This window comes from Nycticebus coucang, chromosome 8 (genome assembly GCF_027406575.1).
Source record: "Nycticebus coucang isolate mNycCou1 chromosome 8, mNycCou1.pri, whole genome shotgun sequence".
NCBI lineage: Eukaryota > Metazoa > Chordata > Mammalia > Primates > Lorisidae > Nycticebus > Nycticebus coucang.
The window spans coordinates 85509132-85523188 of record NC_069787.1 but is presented as its reverse complement, the minus strand read 5'-3'; the positions used below and the strand labels follow the sequence as shown (position 1 = coordinate 85523188).

General features: G+C 42.7%; 1 protein-coding gene and 1 pseudogene across 2 annotated transcripts; one reads left to right on the top strand and one right to left on the bottom strand.

The window, feature by feature from the left end:
• Positions 1-6857: 6857 nt before the first annotated feature.
• EIF1B (eukaryotic translation initiation factor 1B) lies at positions 6858-9650 on the bottom strand. The gene is made up of 4 exons (XM_053599946.1): positions 9348-9650; positions 8326-8489; positions 7659-7760; positions 6858-7291 (listed from the first exon to the last, which is right to left on the bottom strand). The coding sequence occupies exons 1-4, from the start codon at positions 9376-9378 to the stop codon at positions 7247-7249; spliced, it is 342 nt and encodes a 113-aa protein (XP_053455921.1). The 5' UTR covers positions 9379-9650; the 3' UTR covers positions 6858-7246.
• A 2818-nt stretch (positions 9651-12468) lies between these two features.
• LOC128592049 (cofilin-1-like) lies at positions 12469-13028 on the top strand (annotated as a pseudogene). The gene has a single exon (XR_008381752.1). The product of XR_008381752.1 is annotated as a cofilin-1-like (transcript).
• Positions 13029-14057: the final 1029 nt, after the last annotated feature.

Sequence of the window (14057 nt, the reverse complement as noted above, 5' to 3'; positions counted from 1 at the left end):
GGTTGAGATCCTACAGAAATCTGTGATAAGGAGGTAAAATCTAGTAGTTTATTTGGGAAATCATCACAGAAAGCCCTGGGAAAATGAGTCAGGAAGGAAAGGAAATGGAAGAGCAGCAGGAAGAATACCTTATTAACACTTTACCATTATGGGTAACTGAGGTGCAACCTTGCTGGGGAATTCTGGGAGCCAATATAGAATATTCTTCCATGTTTTCCCACCTGAGAGTAGGGGACCTGGGATACATATATACCAACTCCTATTAGTCATTGGTTGAGGGCTGCTGGGGTGAGGGATTTGAGGGGAGGGTATTAACTCACTGGTATTTCCATTTTTCTCCAGGTAGTTCCAGAATGCTCCTGTGGCCAGAATATGCCCTCAAGCAAAGAAGTAGATGTTGGAGCATCCAGCGCACATGCATGGGAATGGTGAGGCCAAGGGATATACAGATAAGGCACTGACAAGCATCTCCTACAAGCACCTCTTGTGTACTTCACATGTAGTAGGGAGATGGAAAGTAAACTAGCAAAAACAATGGGCAAGGTATCTTTGGGAAAAGATAAGCATTATGAAGAAAACAAAATGCAGGGTGGTATGTTAGGGATGGGTGGTGAGGGTCTTATTTAGATTGAGTGGTCAAGGATGGCCTCCTTGAGATGAGGTTCAAGCTGAAACTGAAGGACAAACTTAAGGGCAGCAGGGTGGGACATCTCAGGCCAGAAGAACACAGAAGGTGTTCTTTAAGGTAGAAGACCAGTAGATCAGAAGTATTTTGGGGATAGTGGTGCCATCTACTCAGATGGTGGCAGAGTTTGGGGATAGAAGATAAAGTCAATTTTCTTCCCCCATGTTAGTTTTGAGGGAAACTCAAATGGGTGTCAAGAAGATGGTTTAACAGATAGGCTGTTTGTAAGCTAAAGGGAATGTGAGAGCAAAAGAGATTTTCTTTTCTTTTATTTGAAAATACTTGAGAATGTTTTTATCTGTGGAAAATGATCCAGGAGAGAGGAAAAAATTGATGATTCAGAAGAAAAGGGATAATAACAACGGTAATTCAGGAAGTAAAGGGGAGGGTACCCAAGACCACAAATGGAGGGGGTTTGTTTTGATGGGGTCAAGTGCACTCCATCCACTGTACAGCAATGTCAGATAGTATGCAACATTGCCTTAGATGGATAGATTTGGAGGTGGGGAATAAGGTGATTTAAATATCTCAGTGGTGAATGAGACAAAACCTCCATCTTATATGTTGGAAGATTGGGGGATGTGTAGGGAAAGGGAGAAAGAAAAATAGCAATAGTTTTCCTTTTTTTTCTCTTCAGTTTTTGACCGGGGCTGGGTTTAAACCTGCCACCTCCAGTATATGGGGCTGGCGCCCTACTCCTTTGAGCCACAGGCGCCACCCTCCTTTTTCTTTTTTTGAGACAGAATATCACTGTGTCGCCTTGAGTAGAGTGCCATGGCATCATAGCTCACAGCAACCTCAAACTCCAGAGATCCTCTTGTCTCAGCCTGCTGAGTAACTAGAACTACAAGCGCCCACCACAACACCCAGCTAGTTTTTGTTTTTAGTAGAGAAGGGGGTCTTGCTTTGGTCAGGCTGGTCTCAAACACCTGAACTCAGGAGATCCACCTGCCTAGGCCTCCCAGAGTGCTAGAACTACAGGTGTGAGCCACCATACCTGGCCTACTATTGTTTTTCTCTAAGTGTTTTGTGCAGGTATGATGTAGTCAGATGGTTGAACTGAACAAAGGTTGAGATTTTGAAAGGCAAATACAAAAGGAGAGAGGATCAAGGGAGATGAATGTTATTTGCAAGAGTGTGATTGTGATGGTAAGCTAGGGAATCTCTCCTGGGTCATGAAGTCTGTGAAGAGAATTATAAGAGCTGATGCATGTAGAACTCTCAGAGCAGGACCTACAATGTACATGTTGAAAAGACATTAGCTATTTTTGTTGTTCATATAAGTGAGAAAATGAGGGCCAGGGCTTGATAAAAAATATAGAAAGGCCCAGAGATTCTGTTGTTAAAAAGATAGTTTTCTAAAGTAATAGCTCTCAGCACCTCTGAGGGGATTCTCTAACCAGGGGTCCATATGGTGATGCTGCTGTTGATTCTTGTATGATAGAATCAAATCCCTGAGGTACCACTTTCAAGATACTACTGAGCTCTCATTAGCCCTCCCCTACATGTGGCTAGATCTGCCAGAGGGTCTTCAAGTAAGTATATTAATGATTGGTTTTCCAAATGAGTCCTGTTCTGTGTCCCTCAGGCCTAACAGAATGGTATCATATATTATGAAGCCCTTTAGGGCTTTAGGGAATCCAGTCACTACTTTTTCCAAAAGTCTTCAGGTGACCTTTTAAGTGGATCTGCCACCAATAGCTAAAAAGGTGCATTAACTTGCATATTGTTCAGATATTTAAACTGAGAGCACTGTTTATTTAGGACGTGTGTGTAAAAACTCCGAAGGCCTTCCTCAACAAGTGACAATTTAGGACAAATTGATGGTTTTTCTAGTTTAATCACCCATCCCTGAAGGCCATAAACAGAAGTCTCTTTTCATTCACATTTAAATTCCTTTTAACAACACCGTGATAGAAACAGGTGAGGTGACTTTATAGATCCCCAAGGTAAGACCATGAAAACAATTATTATCTCTCCCAGGTAAAAGCAAATCACAAGTGATTTTTATGGATTACAGTAAAGGATTGGCTAGATCAATTTCTGGATCACATTTGAGAGATGACAAAATCAATCCTGTCAGCTGATGCTTTGATGATAACTGAAATTTAAACCTTTGTAATTTATGTGAACTTCGAGGAGCCATCAAATTCTTTAAGTGACCACAAGGGGGTGATAAAGAACTACCTACTCGCACTAGCTTCCCCAATTTCTTCTTTAATGGCATCATTTCCTGGCTACCCTGTTTCAACACTTTTGGTCCATCAGGTGGATTGCTTGTGGTTCCCACTCAGCGTGTCCCACCACTCATGTACTATTTTTCCTGGTGCTGGTAGTTTAATCTGAGTATTGGGCTAAGGTTTCCTGTGTTTTTCACAAGTTAATGCAATGATGCACTCAGAGTGGACATTAGTGACCAGGAAGCAGGGGGATTCTTCTTATTACTTCAAGGGATTATACCTCCCACCAAGCCTTCTTTCGTGCTGTGTTCCTCACAGAATTTGTCATGATTGACATGGATGGACTATAAGATTTCAAATGTTTTCAACACAAATGATAAATGTTTGAGGTGATAGATATGCTAATTACCCTGATTTGATCATTACATCTTGAGTATGCATGTATTGAAGTATCACTGTGTCTCTGTACATATATAATATGTATTATTATTACATATTACAAATGTAGTATTTATGTAATAAATATGTACAATTATTGTCAATGAAAAATTAGAAAAAAATAAACTTTTAAACATGCTTTTTGATTCTATCTTCACTCCCCAGATATTTACTGTTCCTTGCCCAGTGGACTCTGAAGTTGTGTCTGGGGTCCTGACAAGAATGGGTAAAGGACAGATGGAGACAAAACCATGGGTTAAAGTTAGCAGAGGCTGTAGGCCCTTCAAATTCTCCTAAGGTGGAGCAGAAGGCAGCAGCTGAAGCCCAGCGTGAGATCTGCGATCCCTTAGATGCCCTGCAGGGAATTTTGACTTTGAACTTTAGACTCCTATGATGCCTCGAATGATCGGCACCCATCTATGTGTAATTGTCTTTTTTTTTTTGTAGAGACAGAGTCTCACTTTACTGCCCTCAGTAGGGTGCCGTGGCGTCACACGGCTCACAGCAACCTCCAGCTCTTGGGCTTACATGATTCTCTTGCCTCAGCCTCCCGAGTACCTGGGACTACAGGCGCCCGCCACAACGCCCGGCTATTTTTTGTTGTAGTTCGGCCGGGGCTGGGTTTGAACCGACCACCCTCGGTATATGGGGCCGACGCCCTATTCACTGAGTCACAGGCACCGCCCGTGTAATTGTCTTTTGCATGAAAAAGTTTGTAGGCTGTTCACTAGTTAGAAATGAAGGTATCATCATGCCATCAGTTCACAGGGGGCAGAGCTCCAGACTGACAATGCAGCAGGTAAGCCACCTAACCCCACAATGACATCCTCATAAGCCAATGCCGAGTTCAAACTGGCATGTCATCTGACACAATAATGCATGGATTAGGAACATCCAATGACAGCATGGCACTCCCTCCTCTTATTGACACTAACTCTTCTAAATGTTTCCCAGGAGGGAAGAAATACAGACATTCCTCCAACTTACGACTCCCTCCACACACACTTCCATTATCCAGATAAAAAGGGACTTAAGTGTCTGTGTGGCCACATAAAAGGAGGCTTCAAGGCGGAAGGCTTATCTAGTTTTGCTCCTCCTTAATTCTAGCTGATTCACTTGGCCCTTGAACTCAGAGAAGTACAACGTCCTACCACCTGGTTGTCACATGATCCTAGTCCATAGGAAAGAAAAAAAAAAAAAAAAAAAAAAAAGAGTCCCTTGGTTTTAGTTTACAGCAGGACCACACCTCCCTTCTTTCTCTTCCACACCAACTTCTGGCTTGGCAAGGGGAGTCCTCAGGCCCAGAGGAACTGGTGTGTGTGTGGGGGTGATCTAATGAGGTTCTTCTCCTGAGCTGTAAATACTCATTTCGTTCCATCAGCTGGATCCCAGCTGATGGCACACAGAAACCTACAGTACCACTCTGCATTTTTCAAGTTATTTTGGTTAAACGCCATCATAATTAGGGCTAGACCATTCCTTCCATATGATCAGGGCCACTCCCTTTTTAAGGTAATGAAGAGCTCCAGTTACAGGTACAGCAGGCTGCTTCCTGGCTGTTTCCTCTGCCTTGTGAGGGCCAAGACTGAAAGGTGGAAGACAGTTGCTGCTAGTAGCACATTCCTCCAGGCCATGCCTCTCCCAAAGATCCAACTTTGCTGTGGCCTCTGCCAGTTTTAGTAGTCCAGGGACAAACCTACTCATCCTCTACCATCTTCCATTGTGCACCCTGAAGCATACACCACTGAAGAGACTGCAAATCAAAATCTATGATCTATGTGAAAGGCACAGGAAGGTATTGTTTGGCTGCCATTTTCCTGCATCAGTTCAGACAGTCTATATTCCCTCCTCAATTATGCAATGCCTCTTCAGTCACTTTTGCCTCCAAAGCAAAGACCAATGAGACCTGTTATTTGCTCTCAGGTACTTCTCTAAGCCTCCTAGTCAGCTTTCCCAACTGAGGAAGGTGGATCTAAGTTTATGGATTCATAAATTTGCTAGTTTCAGTAAAATTGCAGAAATCTGTGGATATTATATACTTTATTTCCATTGCTTGCTCAAAGGGAGAAGGGTAAATGATCTGTTTTTCCTCTAAGGATTGGAACTACCCTATAAGTCTCACCAGGTATTTGAGGCTCATAAGCTAAAGGGAGGATCAGAAGTGGTCCTCACAAAATCCAGAGAAAAGATTGGCTCAAGGCTTTTCATCCCATCCCATGGCCCGCCACATGAAGTTATTGCTAGCTTACTCACGCGTCCTAGGATAAAGGGTGTTTTCTTCCCATCTCTGAGGCCTTCTCCACCTCACCTTAACAGGAGATAATTCTTTTCTAGGCACTAGTGCAGCTATAGGCAAATGTTTTTAGGCAACACTTGAATATGGATGTTAATGTTAGTGGAGTTTTGGCTTTATTATTTCCACAGACTTGTCAACTAGCGGTAGAACCACTATACAGTGTTATAGGTGAAAAACTACAAGCTCGTTAATAAGTTGGAAAATTCTCCCAAACCTTTCTCAATTTAATGAAATGAACTTAACCAAATTTGGCGCTATATTCTGGGGTACTCATCTCTTAATGATCCCAGTCTTTCTTGACTAGAGGTATGATGAGGTGACAAGTAACAAATCTATCACTTAGTGCCTCTGAGAAGCAATCTTTGTGGAGGCTAATCTTGTTTTCCCAAAAGCAGTATCATCAAAAATAGAGGCAAGCTATCACTGGGTACAGAAGGAATTGATACAAGTGATAAGACTTTGTTTACACCATCACTGTTCGAATGTAGTAAGCTAAAAAGTTTATATTTGTAGATGCAGTTCTGTGCCTTGGCTACGTGATTTTTTATGGCACGGTTTGTATATAATTAAGCCATCTAACTACTCAATAGAAAGCAGAAGTCTGGAACTCAAAAAAGTATGAGCTGCAGAAATCTCACAATTAAGTACTACAAATTATATTTCTCATACCACCAACACCCCTGGTCATTGTCATTTAGGGCTCTTGCTTCCTTTGGTGAAACGGTGTATCAAAACCATGGTGTAGTGAAAAAAACATGGCTTTTCTGGCTGCCAGCTGGGGCTGAAATCCCAACTTGTCATTTTCTAGCACTACTGGGAAGTTAACCTAAAGCCCAGTTATCTTCTATTTGTAAGAAAGGAGATACTACCACCTACACTTGCCACAAAAGAGCACTTTGTACCACTTTATGGCACAAGCCTATTATAACATCTAGCACTTAGGGACTGACTTATGTTGGCATTCCCCTAACACAACTGATAAAAACTTAAAAAAGAACTCTATGTGCTAACACCTTAAAGTTTAAATGTCATACTCTAAAAAAATTTAACACTACATTCTAATAAATGCCACGCCAACTTTTACTTGGCTTGCAAGTAGTACTCCTACTTCTATTTTCTTGAGTCAATAAATGAAAAACACAAAGCTACATGTAACAAAAGTTCTCCCCTATTTCTGGTTATAACAGCAACTGAAACTAATTAGTATAAGTATTTGCAGAATGAAAACACCAATTATGAAAGACAAAACATGTGTATTTTACTTAGATTTAGGAGCATAACTGCTCACAAAAGGATTCACAGTTTTTTTATTGTTAAGCTGCAACATACATGGTTTAATACAACAAAAACTTTTAATTAAATGAAAATAAACTGAACAATAAACAAATAAACACTCAAAACAAAATATTTTCCATTGGAAACATGTTAAGATGAATACGGGGTTTTGTTACCATCTTACTGCAATTTTCTTATGTGTTACTAGCCTACATACCCCATGTTTTCTGTGATCATGCAGATGTGAATGGAAGTTTGAATGATTAAATAAATGAGAAGTCCGTTTACTGCAGAGAATCATTTCACAAGGCAGCCAAACTGGGTTTAGAGAAAAAAATTATTCAAGATATTCTCCACGTATTTAGGTTCATTTTAGAATCCATGAACCTTAAGCTGCTCCTCCTTGACAATGCCAACCTATAAAATAAAATTTAATTTAGTAGAATCTGATGAATAAATTCATTCCTAAGAAAACAAAGAAAAATCATTAACATGTTACTGCAACACTGTTATCTGTAGCATGCACTGTTAATAAAATTCAACACATACATGAATACTTTGCATGTTAACAAACACCTGTATAAATACAGATAGATCATTCCAATGACAAAATAAATCGGATAAAGCTCTCTGCTTTATCTCAACATAAGTACCAAATCTTTACTTCACTCGATTACCTAATTTGCTTCATTCATGTGATTTTTACTAAGTAGTAATTGCTATCGCTTTTAAATACAATTTTAGAAGCATCTCAAATTTATAAAACAGCATCCTGTCATCTTACCTCCAAGAGAAACTGGCAAATATTCTTTCTTTGGTCACCTTGCAGCTGAATAACCTCTCCGTATTCGGGATGTTCAATCACAGTACCATTACAGGCAAATTTCTAAAGAAGCATATAAACCGCACAACATAATTTAATCAAATACAGTGAAGTTTTGTTCCACCACAGGAATAAAATTAACTATTTCAGTAGGCTTGATTATATTTAAGCAACATATTTTGCCTTCTAAAATCAGCAGGTCATTTGGCACAGTAACTGAGATAACGCCGGAAAGGATATGTTAACCACTATGATAAAAATGTGTCAAATGGTTTATGAAGTGAGTGTATGATGCCCCATAATCATATCATTGTATACAGTTATGATTTAATAAAAAAATTAAAAAAAAATAAAATAAAATCAGCAGGTCACATAAAGGAAATGACATATATAACATCAAGAACTAAATATTTTACATTTTACTTTAAAGTCACGTAATTTTATTTAAGATAGGAGACCATGCTGGGAGAATAAGGATATTGTCTGTGCACTAATTACAAGAATGAAAACAAGGTGAGTCCAGTCATTTTCATCCACACTGGTACTTTCAAGTAAAGGTGTGAATCATAGTCCAATTCAGAGATGTGTGTCAAAAGCTATTTTAATCCTTTCTTCCTTACTCCTTTACCTTTTTGAAAGCTTTCACAAGTTTCTTTTTGTCATAATCATCTGCAATGCCCTGAACAGTAGTCAGTGTCTTTCTGCCGTTTCGTTGCTGGATTCTTATATGAATGTAATCCTCAGTCCCTGCCGGGAGTAAGTCGTCACCCTTAGTTGCATCAGCAAAGGGGTCTACAAAGAGATACCAAAAAATCCAAAGTTGAAAAATATTGTTTTAGGGAGTACTTTCCAGAATACAGTAGACTAGGAATCAAGATAGTCAGCAATGACGGTTCTAGTGCTTTTTCTTTTTTCGCAGATGGGGGTGGAGTATTAATAAACCCTCCAAGGTACTCACAAAAAGACAAAAATTTGAATAAGTATGCCCGTTGTAGAAAAATGTTGTTTGAAGGTAGATAATGTTACCGTTGAACACGGCACTCTAACAAAAGATTTATAAAACCTTTATTTTATAACCGCTATAAAAATGTGCGTCATCTGGGTTACATTCTGATGAAGACAGCCAACATCTAACATGCCCACCAGTCATTTAACCGCGTGATGTGCTTTGCAAAAAATAAAATTAAATGCATCTCGGGAGGCCCAATTTTATAAATTACCACGCAAACAGAGAAGACTGAACCACTACCCTGTGACAGATCAGAGATCTGTGTTTGCATCTTTTGGTAAATGCCCCCCCAAAAAATGCTCCAGGGCGCGAAGGGACGCGGTTCCCCGAAGCCCCCGGTCCGGCCTCCGGCTCGCGAGGCGCGGAGCCGGCCCAGGAGCCTGCGGGGATGGCCGCGGAGGTGTCCAGGGGCTGCAAGCGGCGGCGGGAGCGCGGTCAGGGCCCGGGCAGGGGGCGGCGCGGGGTCCGGGGCCGTCCTCGGGGAGGGGGTCGCCAGGGGCCCTGTCGCCATTTTCCGGGCGCCGAGACAAAGCCACACTCGGGGTGCGGGGAGGGCAGCAGGGGCCCCCGGGCGGTGGGCGGCGGCGGCCGAGACGCGTGCGGGGGCGGCGGGGGCGGCGGCGGCGGCGAGTTCGTCTTACCGAAAGATTGGAGGTTCTGGATAGTGGACATGCGATACTAGTGTGAGGCCGGAGAGGGGATAAAATTCCTGCGGGGCCCGCCCGGATCACCGTGTCAGGAGGCTGCAGTGGCGAGAAAACGGAAATAAATAAGGAAACGCTTCGCCCGGGGTTGGGATTCGACTGGAGCGGCGGCAGCGGAAGCCGAGACGAGGCAGGAAGAGGCGAAGAAGGAGGCGGAGGAAGAGGCGGCGGCGACGGCCGAGAAGACGCGAGAGGAGAGGCGGCGCTGCAGCTTCTCCCACAAAATGGCCGATGGAGACTATTTAGCCGCGCCCGCCGCCCCTCCCGCGTGACCCGCCAGCGCCGGGCATCCTGGAACTCGTAGTTTCCTGGAGGCGGCAGAGTCGGGCAAGCCTGAGGCCCGCGGGCCGCGGGGACCGCAGTTCCCGAGAGGGAGCGCGCCGTCCAGCGCCGGGCGGAAACCCTGGGCAGGGCCGGCCCGGTGCGGTAGGTTTGCTTGGGACTTGCTTTCCGCCAAGTGGAGCCCCTCCCTGACTTTTCTTTTGCGGTGCAGTGGTGTCGCCAAGGGCTTAGTGCTGAAGGGTAATCTCTATCAGTCACCCTTCGAGGCACGGGTAATGTAAGTAAAATAGGGGTACAGGAGCAAAACAAGCCCTCTGGCCTCGGCTTTCGACTCGTTGGCCGTTCCTGAGCTGTGACTGTGTCAAAAGTCCAGCCCCCAGTTGCTGGATCCGTGTGAGTCCCCGCAAATACTGGAGGTGGGAGCCTCTCTTCTAGTTTTGGACGGAACGCCGATGCCGACTCCAGCGTGCATCTCTGGAAGGCTTGCTAAAACAGACTGATAGACTCCCAGAGTTTCTGTTACAGAAAGTCTGGTGTGTGACCCCCAAATTTGCGATTTTAATAAGCTTCCGGGTGATAACTGGGGATTAACAGTGATAATAGGTACATGTACTATTTACTGAGTACTTACTTGCCTATTGGAAGACTTACATAATAACATTATTGATCTTCATGGCTAGTTTATAAGGTATTATTCTATGTAGCAAATAAAGAATGGAGGCTTTTTTAGGTTAAACAATGCCTAAAATTTCTACTTCTTAACTCAGGACTCCAACTACATTTTTAGTCTTATAACCCTGATTCAAATGAAAACACCTTTCTCATCCCAGACACAAAGTTCTAGAGCTTGTTCCAAAATGTCTTCATCAATGTGCTTTAAAGAAATTTTTAATAAAATTGACACTGGTGGTGCTGGTCTGCAACCATGCTTGAGAACCACTGTGCAACTTCACAGTGTCATGAAGACGTGTTATTTGGTTAGAAGCTTGGGCCCTTATTAATTATTAAATTAATAATTCGATTTCATACTCTTAACATTCTTATTTTCTAAGTGATTTTTAATATTCTAAATAAAATGCAGAATAAACAAAATACATCTGTTTACCTTCTCTCTTACTATATGTACATACTTATTTTGTATACATTGTTTCTCAGAGCCAGGAAAAAAATTCCAGAAATGTCAAGAGTTTTAATGGTTACTACCCCTCTCAGGATCATCCTTTCTTAGACCTAGTCAGCGTTTGCATCAGAAACCTTCAAGAGCTCAAAAATCTTTAATCAAAGCCAATGTGAATATAGATTAGATACAGTTGTGGTTATTCTCTTAAGACTCTCTGACTGTCTAATCTTGCATAGCCTTTGTGTTTAGACCTGCACTGTTCAGTACCTGAATCACTAGCCACATATAACCTTTTAGCAGGCCCAGTGTTACTGGTTTAAATGGAGATTGTTGTAAGTATAAAATACACAGTGGCTTTCTGAAGACTTAAATTGCCTTAATTTCACCTGTTCGTTTTTTTTTTTTTAATGTGGCTACTAAGAATTTAAAATTACAGTGGCTTACCTTCTTTTTCTATTAGCGCTGGTTTAGAGAGAAAGAATTTGACCTAGCTGTAAAGTCGTCATAAATAGAATAAACTAAAATGTATAAAATTAAGTATTTTTATTTCTAAATGATAACAGGCTAATTAAAGGTGATTATTTCTTCCCCTATTTCAGAAAAGAGTTGAGGACACTCACAGGGAACAGTGGTATTAACTAAAGGAATCAGAGAAAATAAACAGAGTAACTGAAAGAGAAAAGCCTTGCAAGCCAGAGGTTGGGGTTAGCCTCCCAATCTGACTCTAATTTCCTAGCAATTAACACAAAAAGGAAATCTCCTAGAAAACCCATATGTCTATAGGATAAAAACATACCAGTTGTGCAGGAGGAATAGGTCTCCCTAGCCCTGCACCACAGGAGGTGTTTTTCTTGGCCCTCATAAAGGAGACACTGTGATGTAGTGGACAGCATCCCTAGCAGTTTGCCTGCAATGAAGGCAATAGTGGATTTTATGCAGCTGTTTCTTATATCTACTGGTCATGAAGACATGTTATTTGGTTAGAACCTTGGGCCCTTATCTATTCATTGGTTGCCTACTGTGGTGGACACACGATAATGTACCACTTAGATCTTTGGTGTTGGAGAGTATAACTAATAGACATCTCCAGGTGCTGCACTCTGAATTCTGCATTCCAGGAAGTACTGCTGAGGCCACACTCCTACACGGTGTTCCCAGCTGATGACTGAGCACAACAGAGCCTGTTCTCAAGAGATGTAGGTGTCCTCCGATGAGGGACTCTGGATTAAGCACTTTCTATTGGCCTAGCTGTGTTAGTCCATTTTGATTGCGAGAAAGGAATACGTAAGGTGGGATAATTTATAGAGGAGAGGGGTTATTTGCCTCACAGTTCTATAGGCTGTATAAGAAGCATGGTGCCAGCATCTGCTTCAGGGAGCTGCCAGTTATGGTAGAAGTGAAGGGGGAACAGACCCCCTTCATCATATGGTGAGAGAGGAAGTAAGAGAGCAGTGGAAGTGGTGCCACACTCTGAAACAACCTGTTCTCACGTGAGCTAATACAACCAGAACTCACTCATGGTACCAAGCTATTCATGAGGGATACACTCCGGTGACCAAAACCTCCCACTAGGACCTATCTCCTCATTTGAAATTGAGGATCAAATTTCAACTTGAGATTCAGAGAGGACAAACATCCAAACTCGGGATCCCGGCAGCAGCAGCAGCGGCTCTCCTCTTCTCTGCTTCTCCTTGCCATCACCCTTTCGCTTCTGGAAACATGGCCTCTGGTGTGGCTGTCTCTGATGGTGTCATTAAGGTGTTCAACGACATGAAGGTGCACAAGTCTTCAAGGCCAGAGGAAGTGAAGAAGTGCAAGAAGGCAGTGCTATTCTGCCTGAGTGAGGACAAGAAGAACATCATCCTAGAGGAAGGCAAGGAGATCCTGGTAGGTGATGTGGGCCAGACTGTCGATGATCCCTACACCACCTTTGTCAAGATGCTTCCAGACAAGGACTGCAGCTATGCCCTCTATGATGCAACCTACGAAACCAAGGAGAGTAAGAAGGAGGACCTAGTGTTTATCTTTTGGGCTCCTGAGTGTGCATCCCTTAAGAGCAAAATGATTATGCCAGCTCCAAGGACGCCATCAAGAAGAAGCTGACAGGGATCAAGCATGAATTACAAGCAAACTGCTTCGAGGAGGTCAAGGACTGCTGCACCCTGGCAGAGAAGCTGGGGGGCAGTGCTATCTCCCTGGAGGGCAAGCCTTTGTGAGCCCCTTCCTGCCCCCTGCCTGGAGCATCTGGCAGCCCCAGATCTGCCCCAGGAGTTGCAGGCTGCCCCCTTCCTGCCAGACCAGAGGGGCTGGGAGGATCCCAGCAGGGGAAGGGCAATCCCTTTACCCCAATTGCCAAACAGTCCCCCCACCCCTGGATTTTCCTCCTCCTCCCTCCATCCCTGATGGTTCTGGCCTTCCCAAACCGCTTTTGATCTTCTGATTCTTTGTGGGTTAAAGCAGACCAAGTTCCCCCTGGGAACCCCAGTTGGGGGGAGCCTGTATTTTTTTTAACAATACCCCTACACCTCACCTGTTCTATCCCTTCCCATGCTGCCAACTTCTAACTGCAATAGTGACCCTGTGCTTGTCTGTTTAGTTCTGTGTATGAATGGAGTATTGTGGAGATGACCCCTCCCTTTTCCCCTGGTCTCAGCCACTCATGGAAGCAGGACCAGTAAGGGAACCTTAGATTAAAAAAAAAAACAAAACAAAAAAAAACATCCAAACTGTATGAGGGGACTTAGATTTATGCTGAAGTCCAGTTTCTTCTTACATCTCTCTCCTTCATAGGGTCACCATTATCTGGCTCCATCAAGCCTGTCTTGATGTCTGCTTCTCAAAGGAACCAAATTGATGCATATAATTCCAGCCAAGTTTCTAAAGCAACAATAGGTAGAAGAAAAGTTCCAGTTTAAATAACTAATTATTAACACAAGTATTTTCCTCCGAACTCTGAAATCTTCTAGTGAACTGCTCTGGATTTCTTGAAGCCAAGAAAACTTTTTCATAGCTCACATGAGGGCTTAAAGTCTATCTATATAAAAACATTCTAAGCAGTTGTTTTTCTGCGTGTTTACCCTAAAATAAACCCTTTATATTTTGCATATTTAAAGGTAGGAAAATGTGAACACATTGAAGGGCAAAAGGAATATTTGCTTAGTCACTTAAAGAAGGTATCCCAAACTCCCTAGGGACAGCTCCTGCCCATCTTTAATTGGGAAGACTCCAAGGTCTTTTTACTGCAT

What these genes read in the sequence shown, in the direction of transcription:
- EIF1B (XM_053599946.1), bottom strand. Translation starts at nt 9,378, where the DNA reads ATGTCCACTATCCAGAACCTCCAATCTTTCG. An exon ending in CCAGAACCTCCAATCTTTCG is followed by an intron (nt 8,490 to 9,347) that starts GTAAGACGAACT and finishes ATCTCTTTGTAG; the next exon opens with ACCCCTTTGCTGATGCAACT. An exon ending in TTTGCCAGTTTCTCTTGGAG is followed by an intron (nt 7,292 to 7,658) that starts GTAAGATGACAG and finishes TTTATTTTATAG; the next exon opens with GTTGGCATTGTCAAGGAGGA.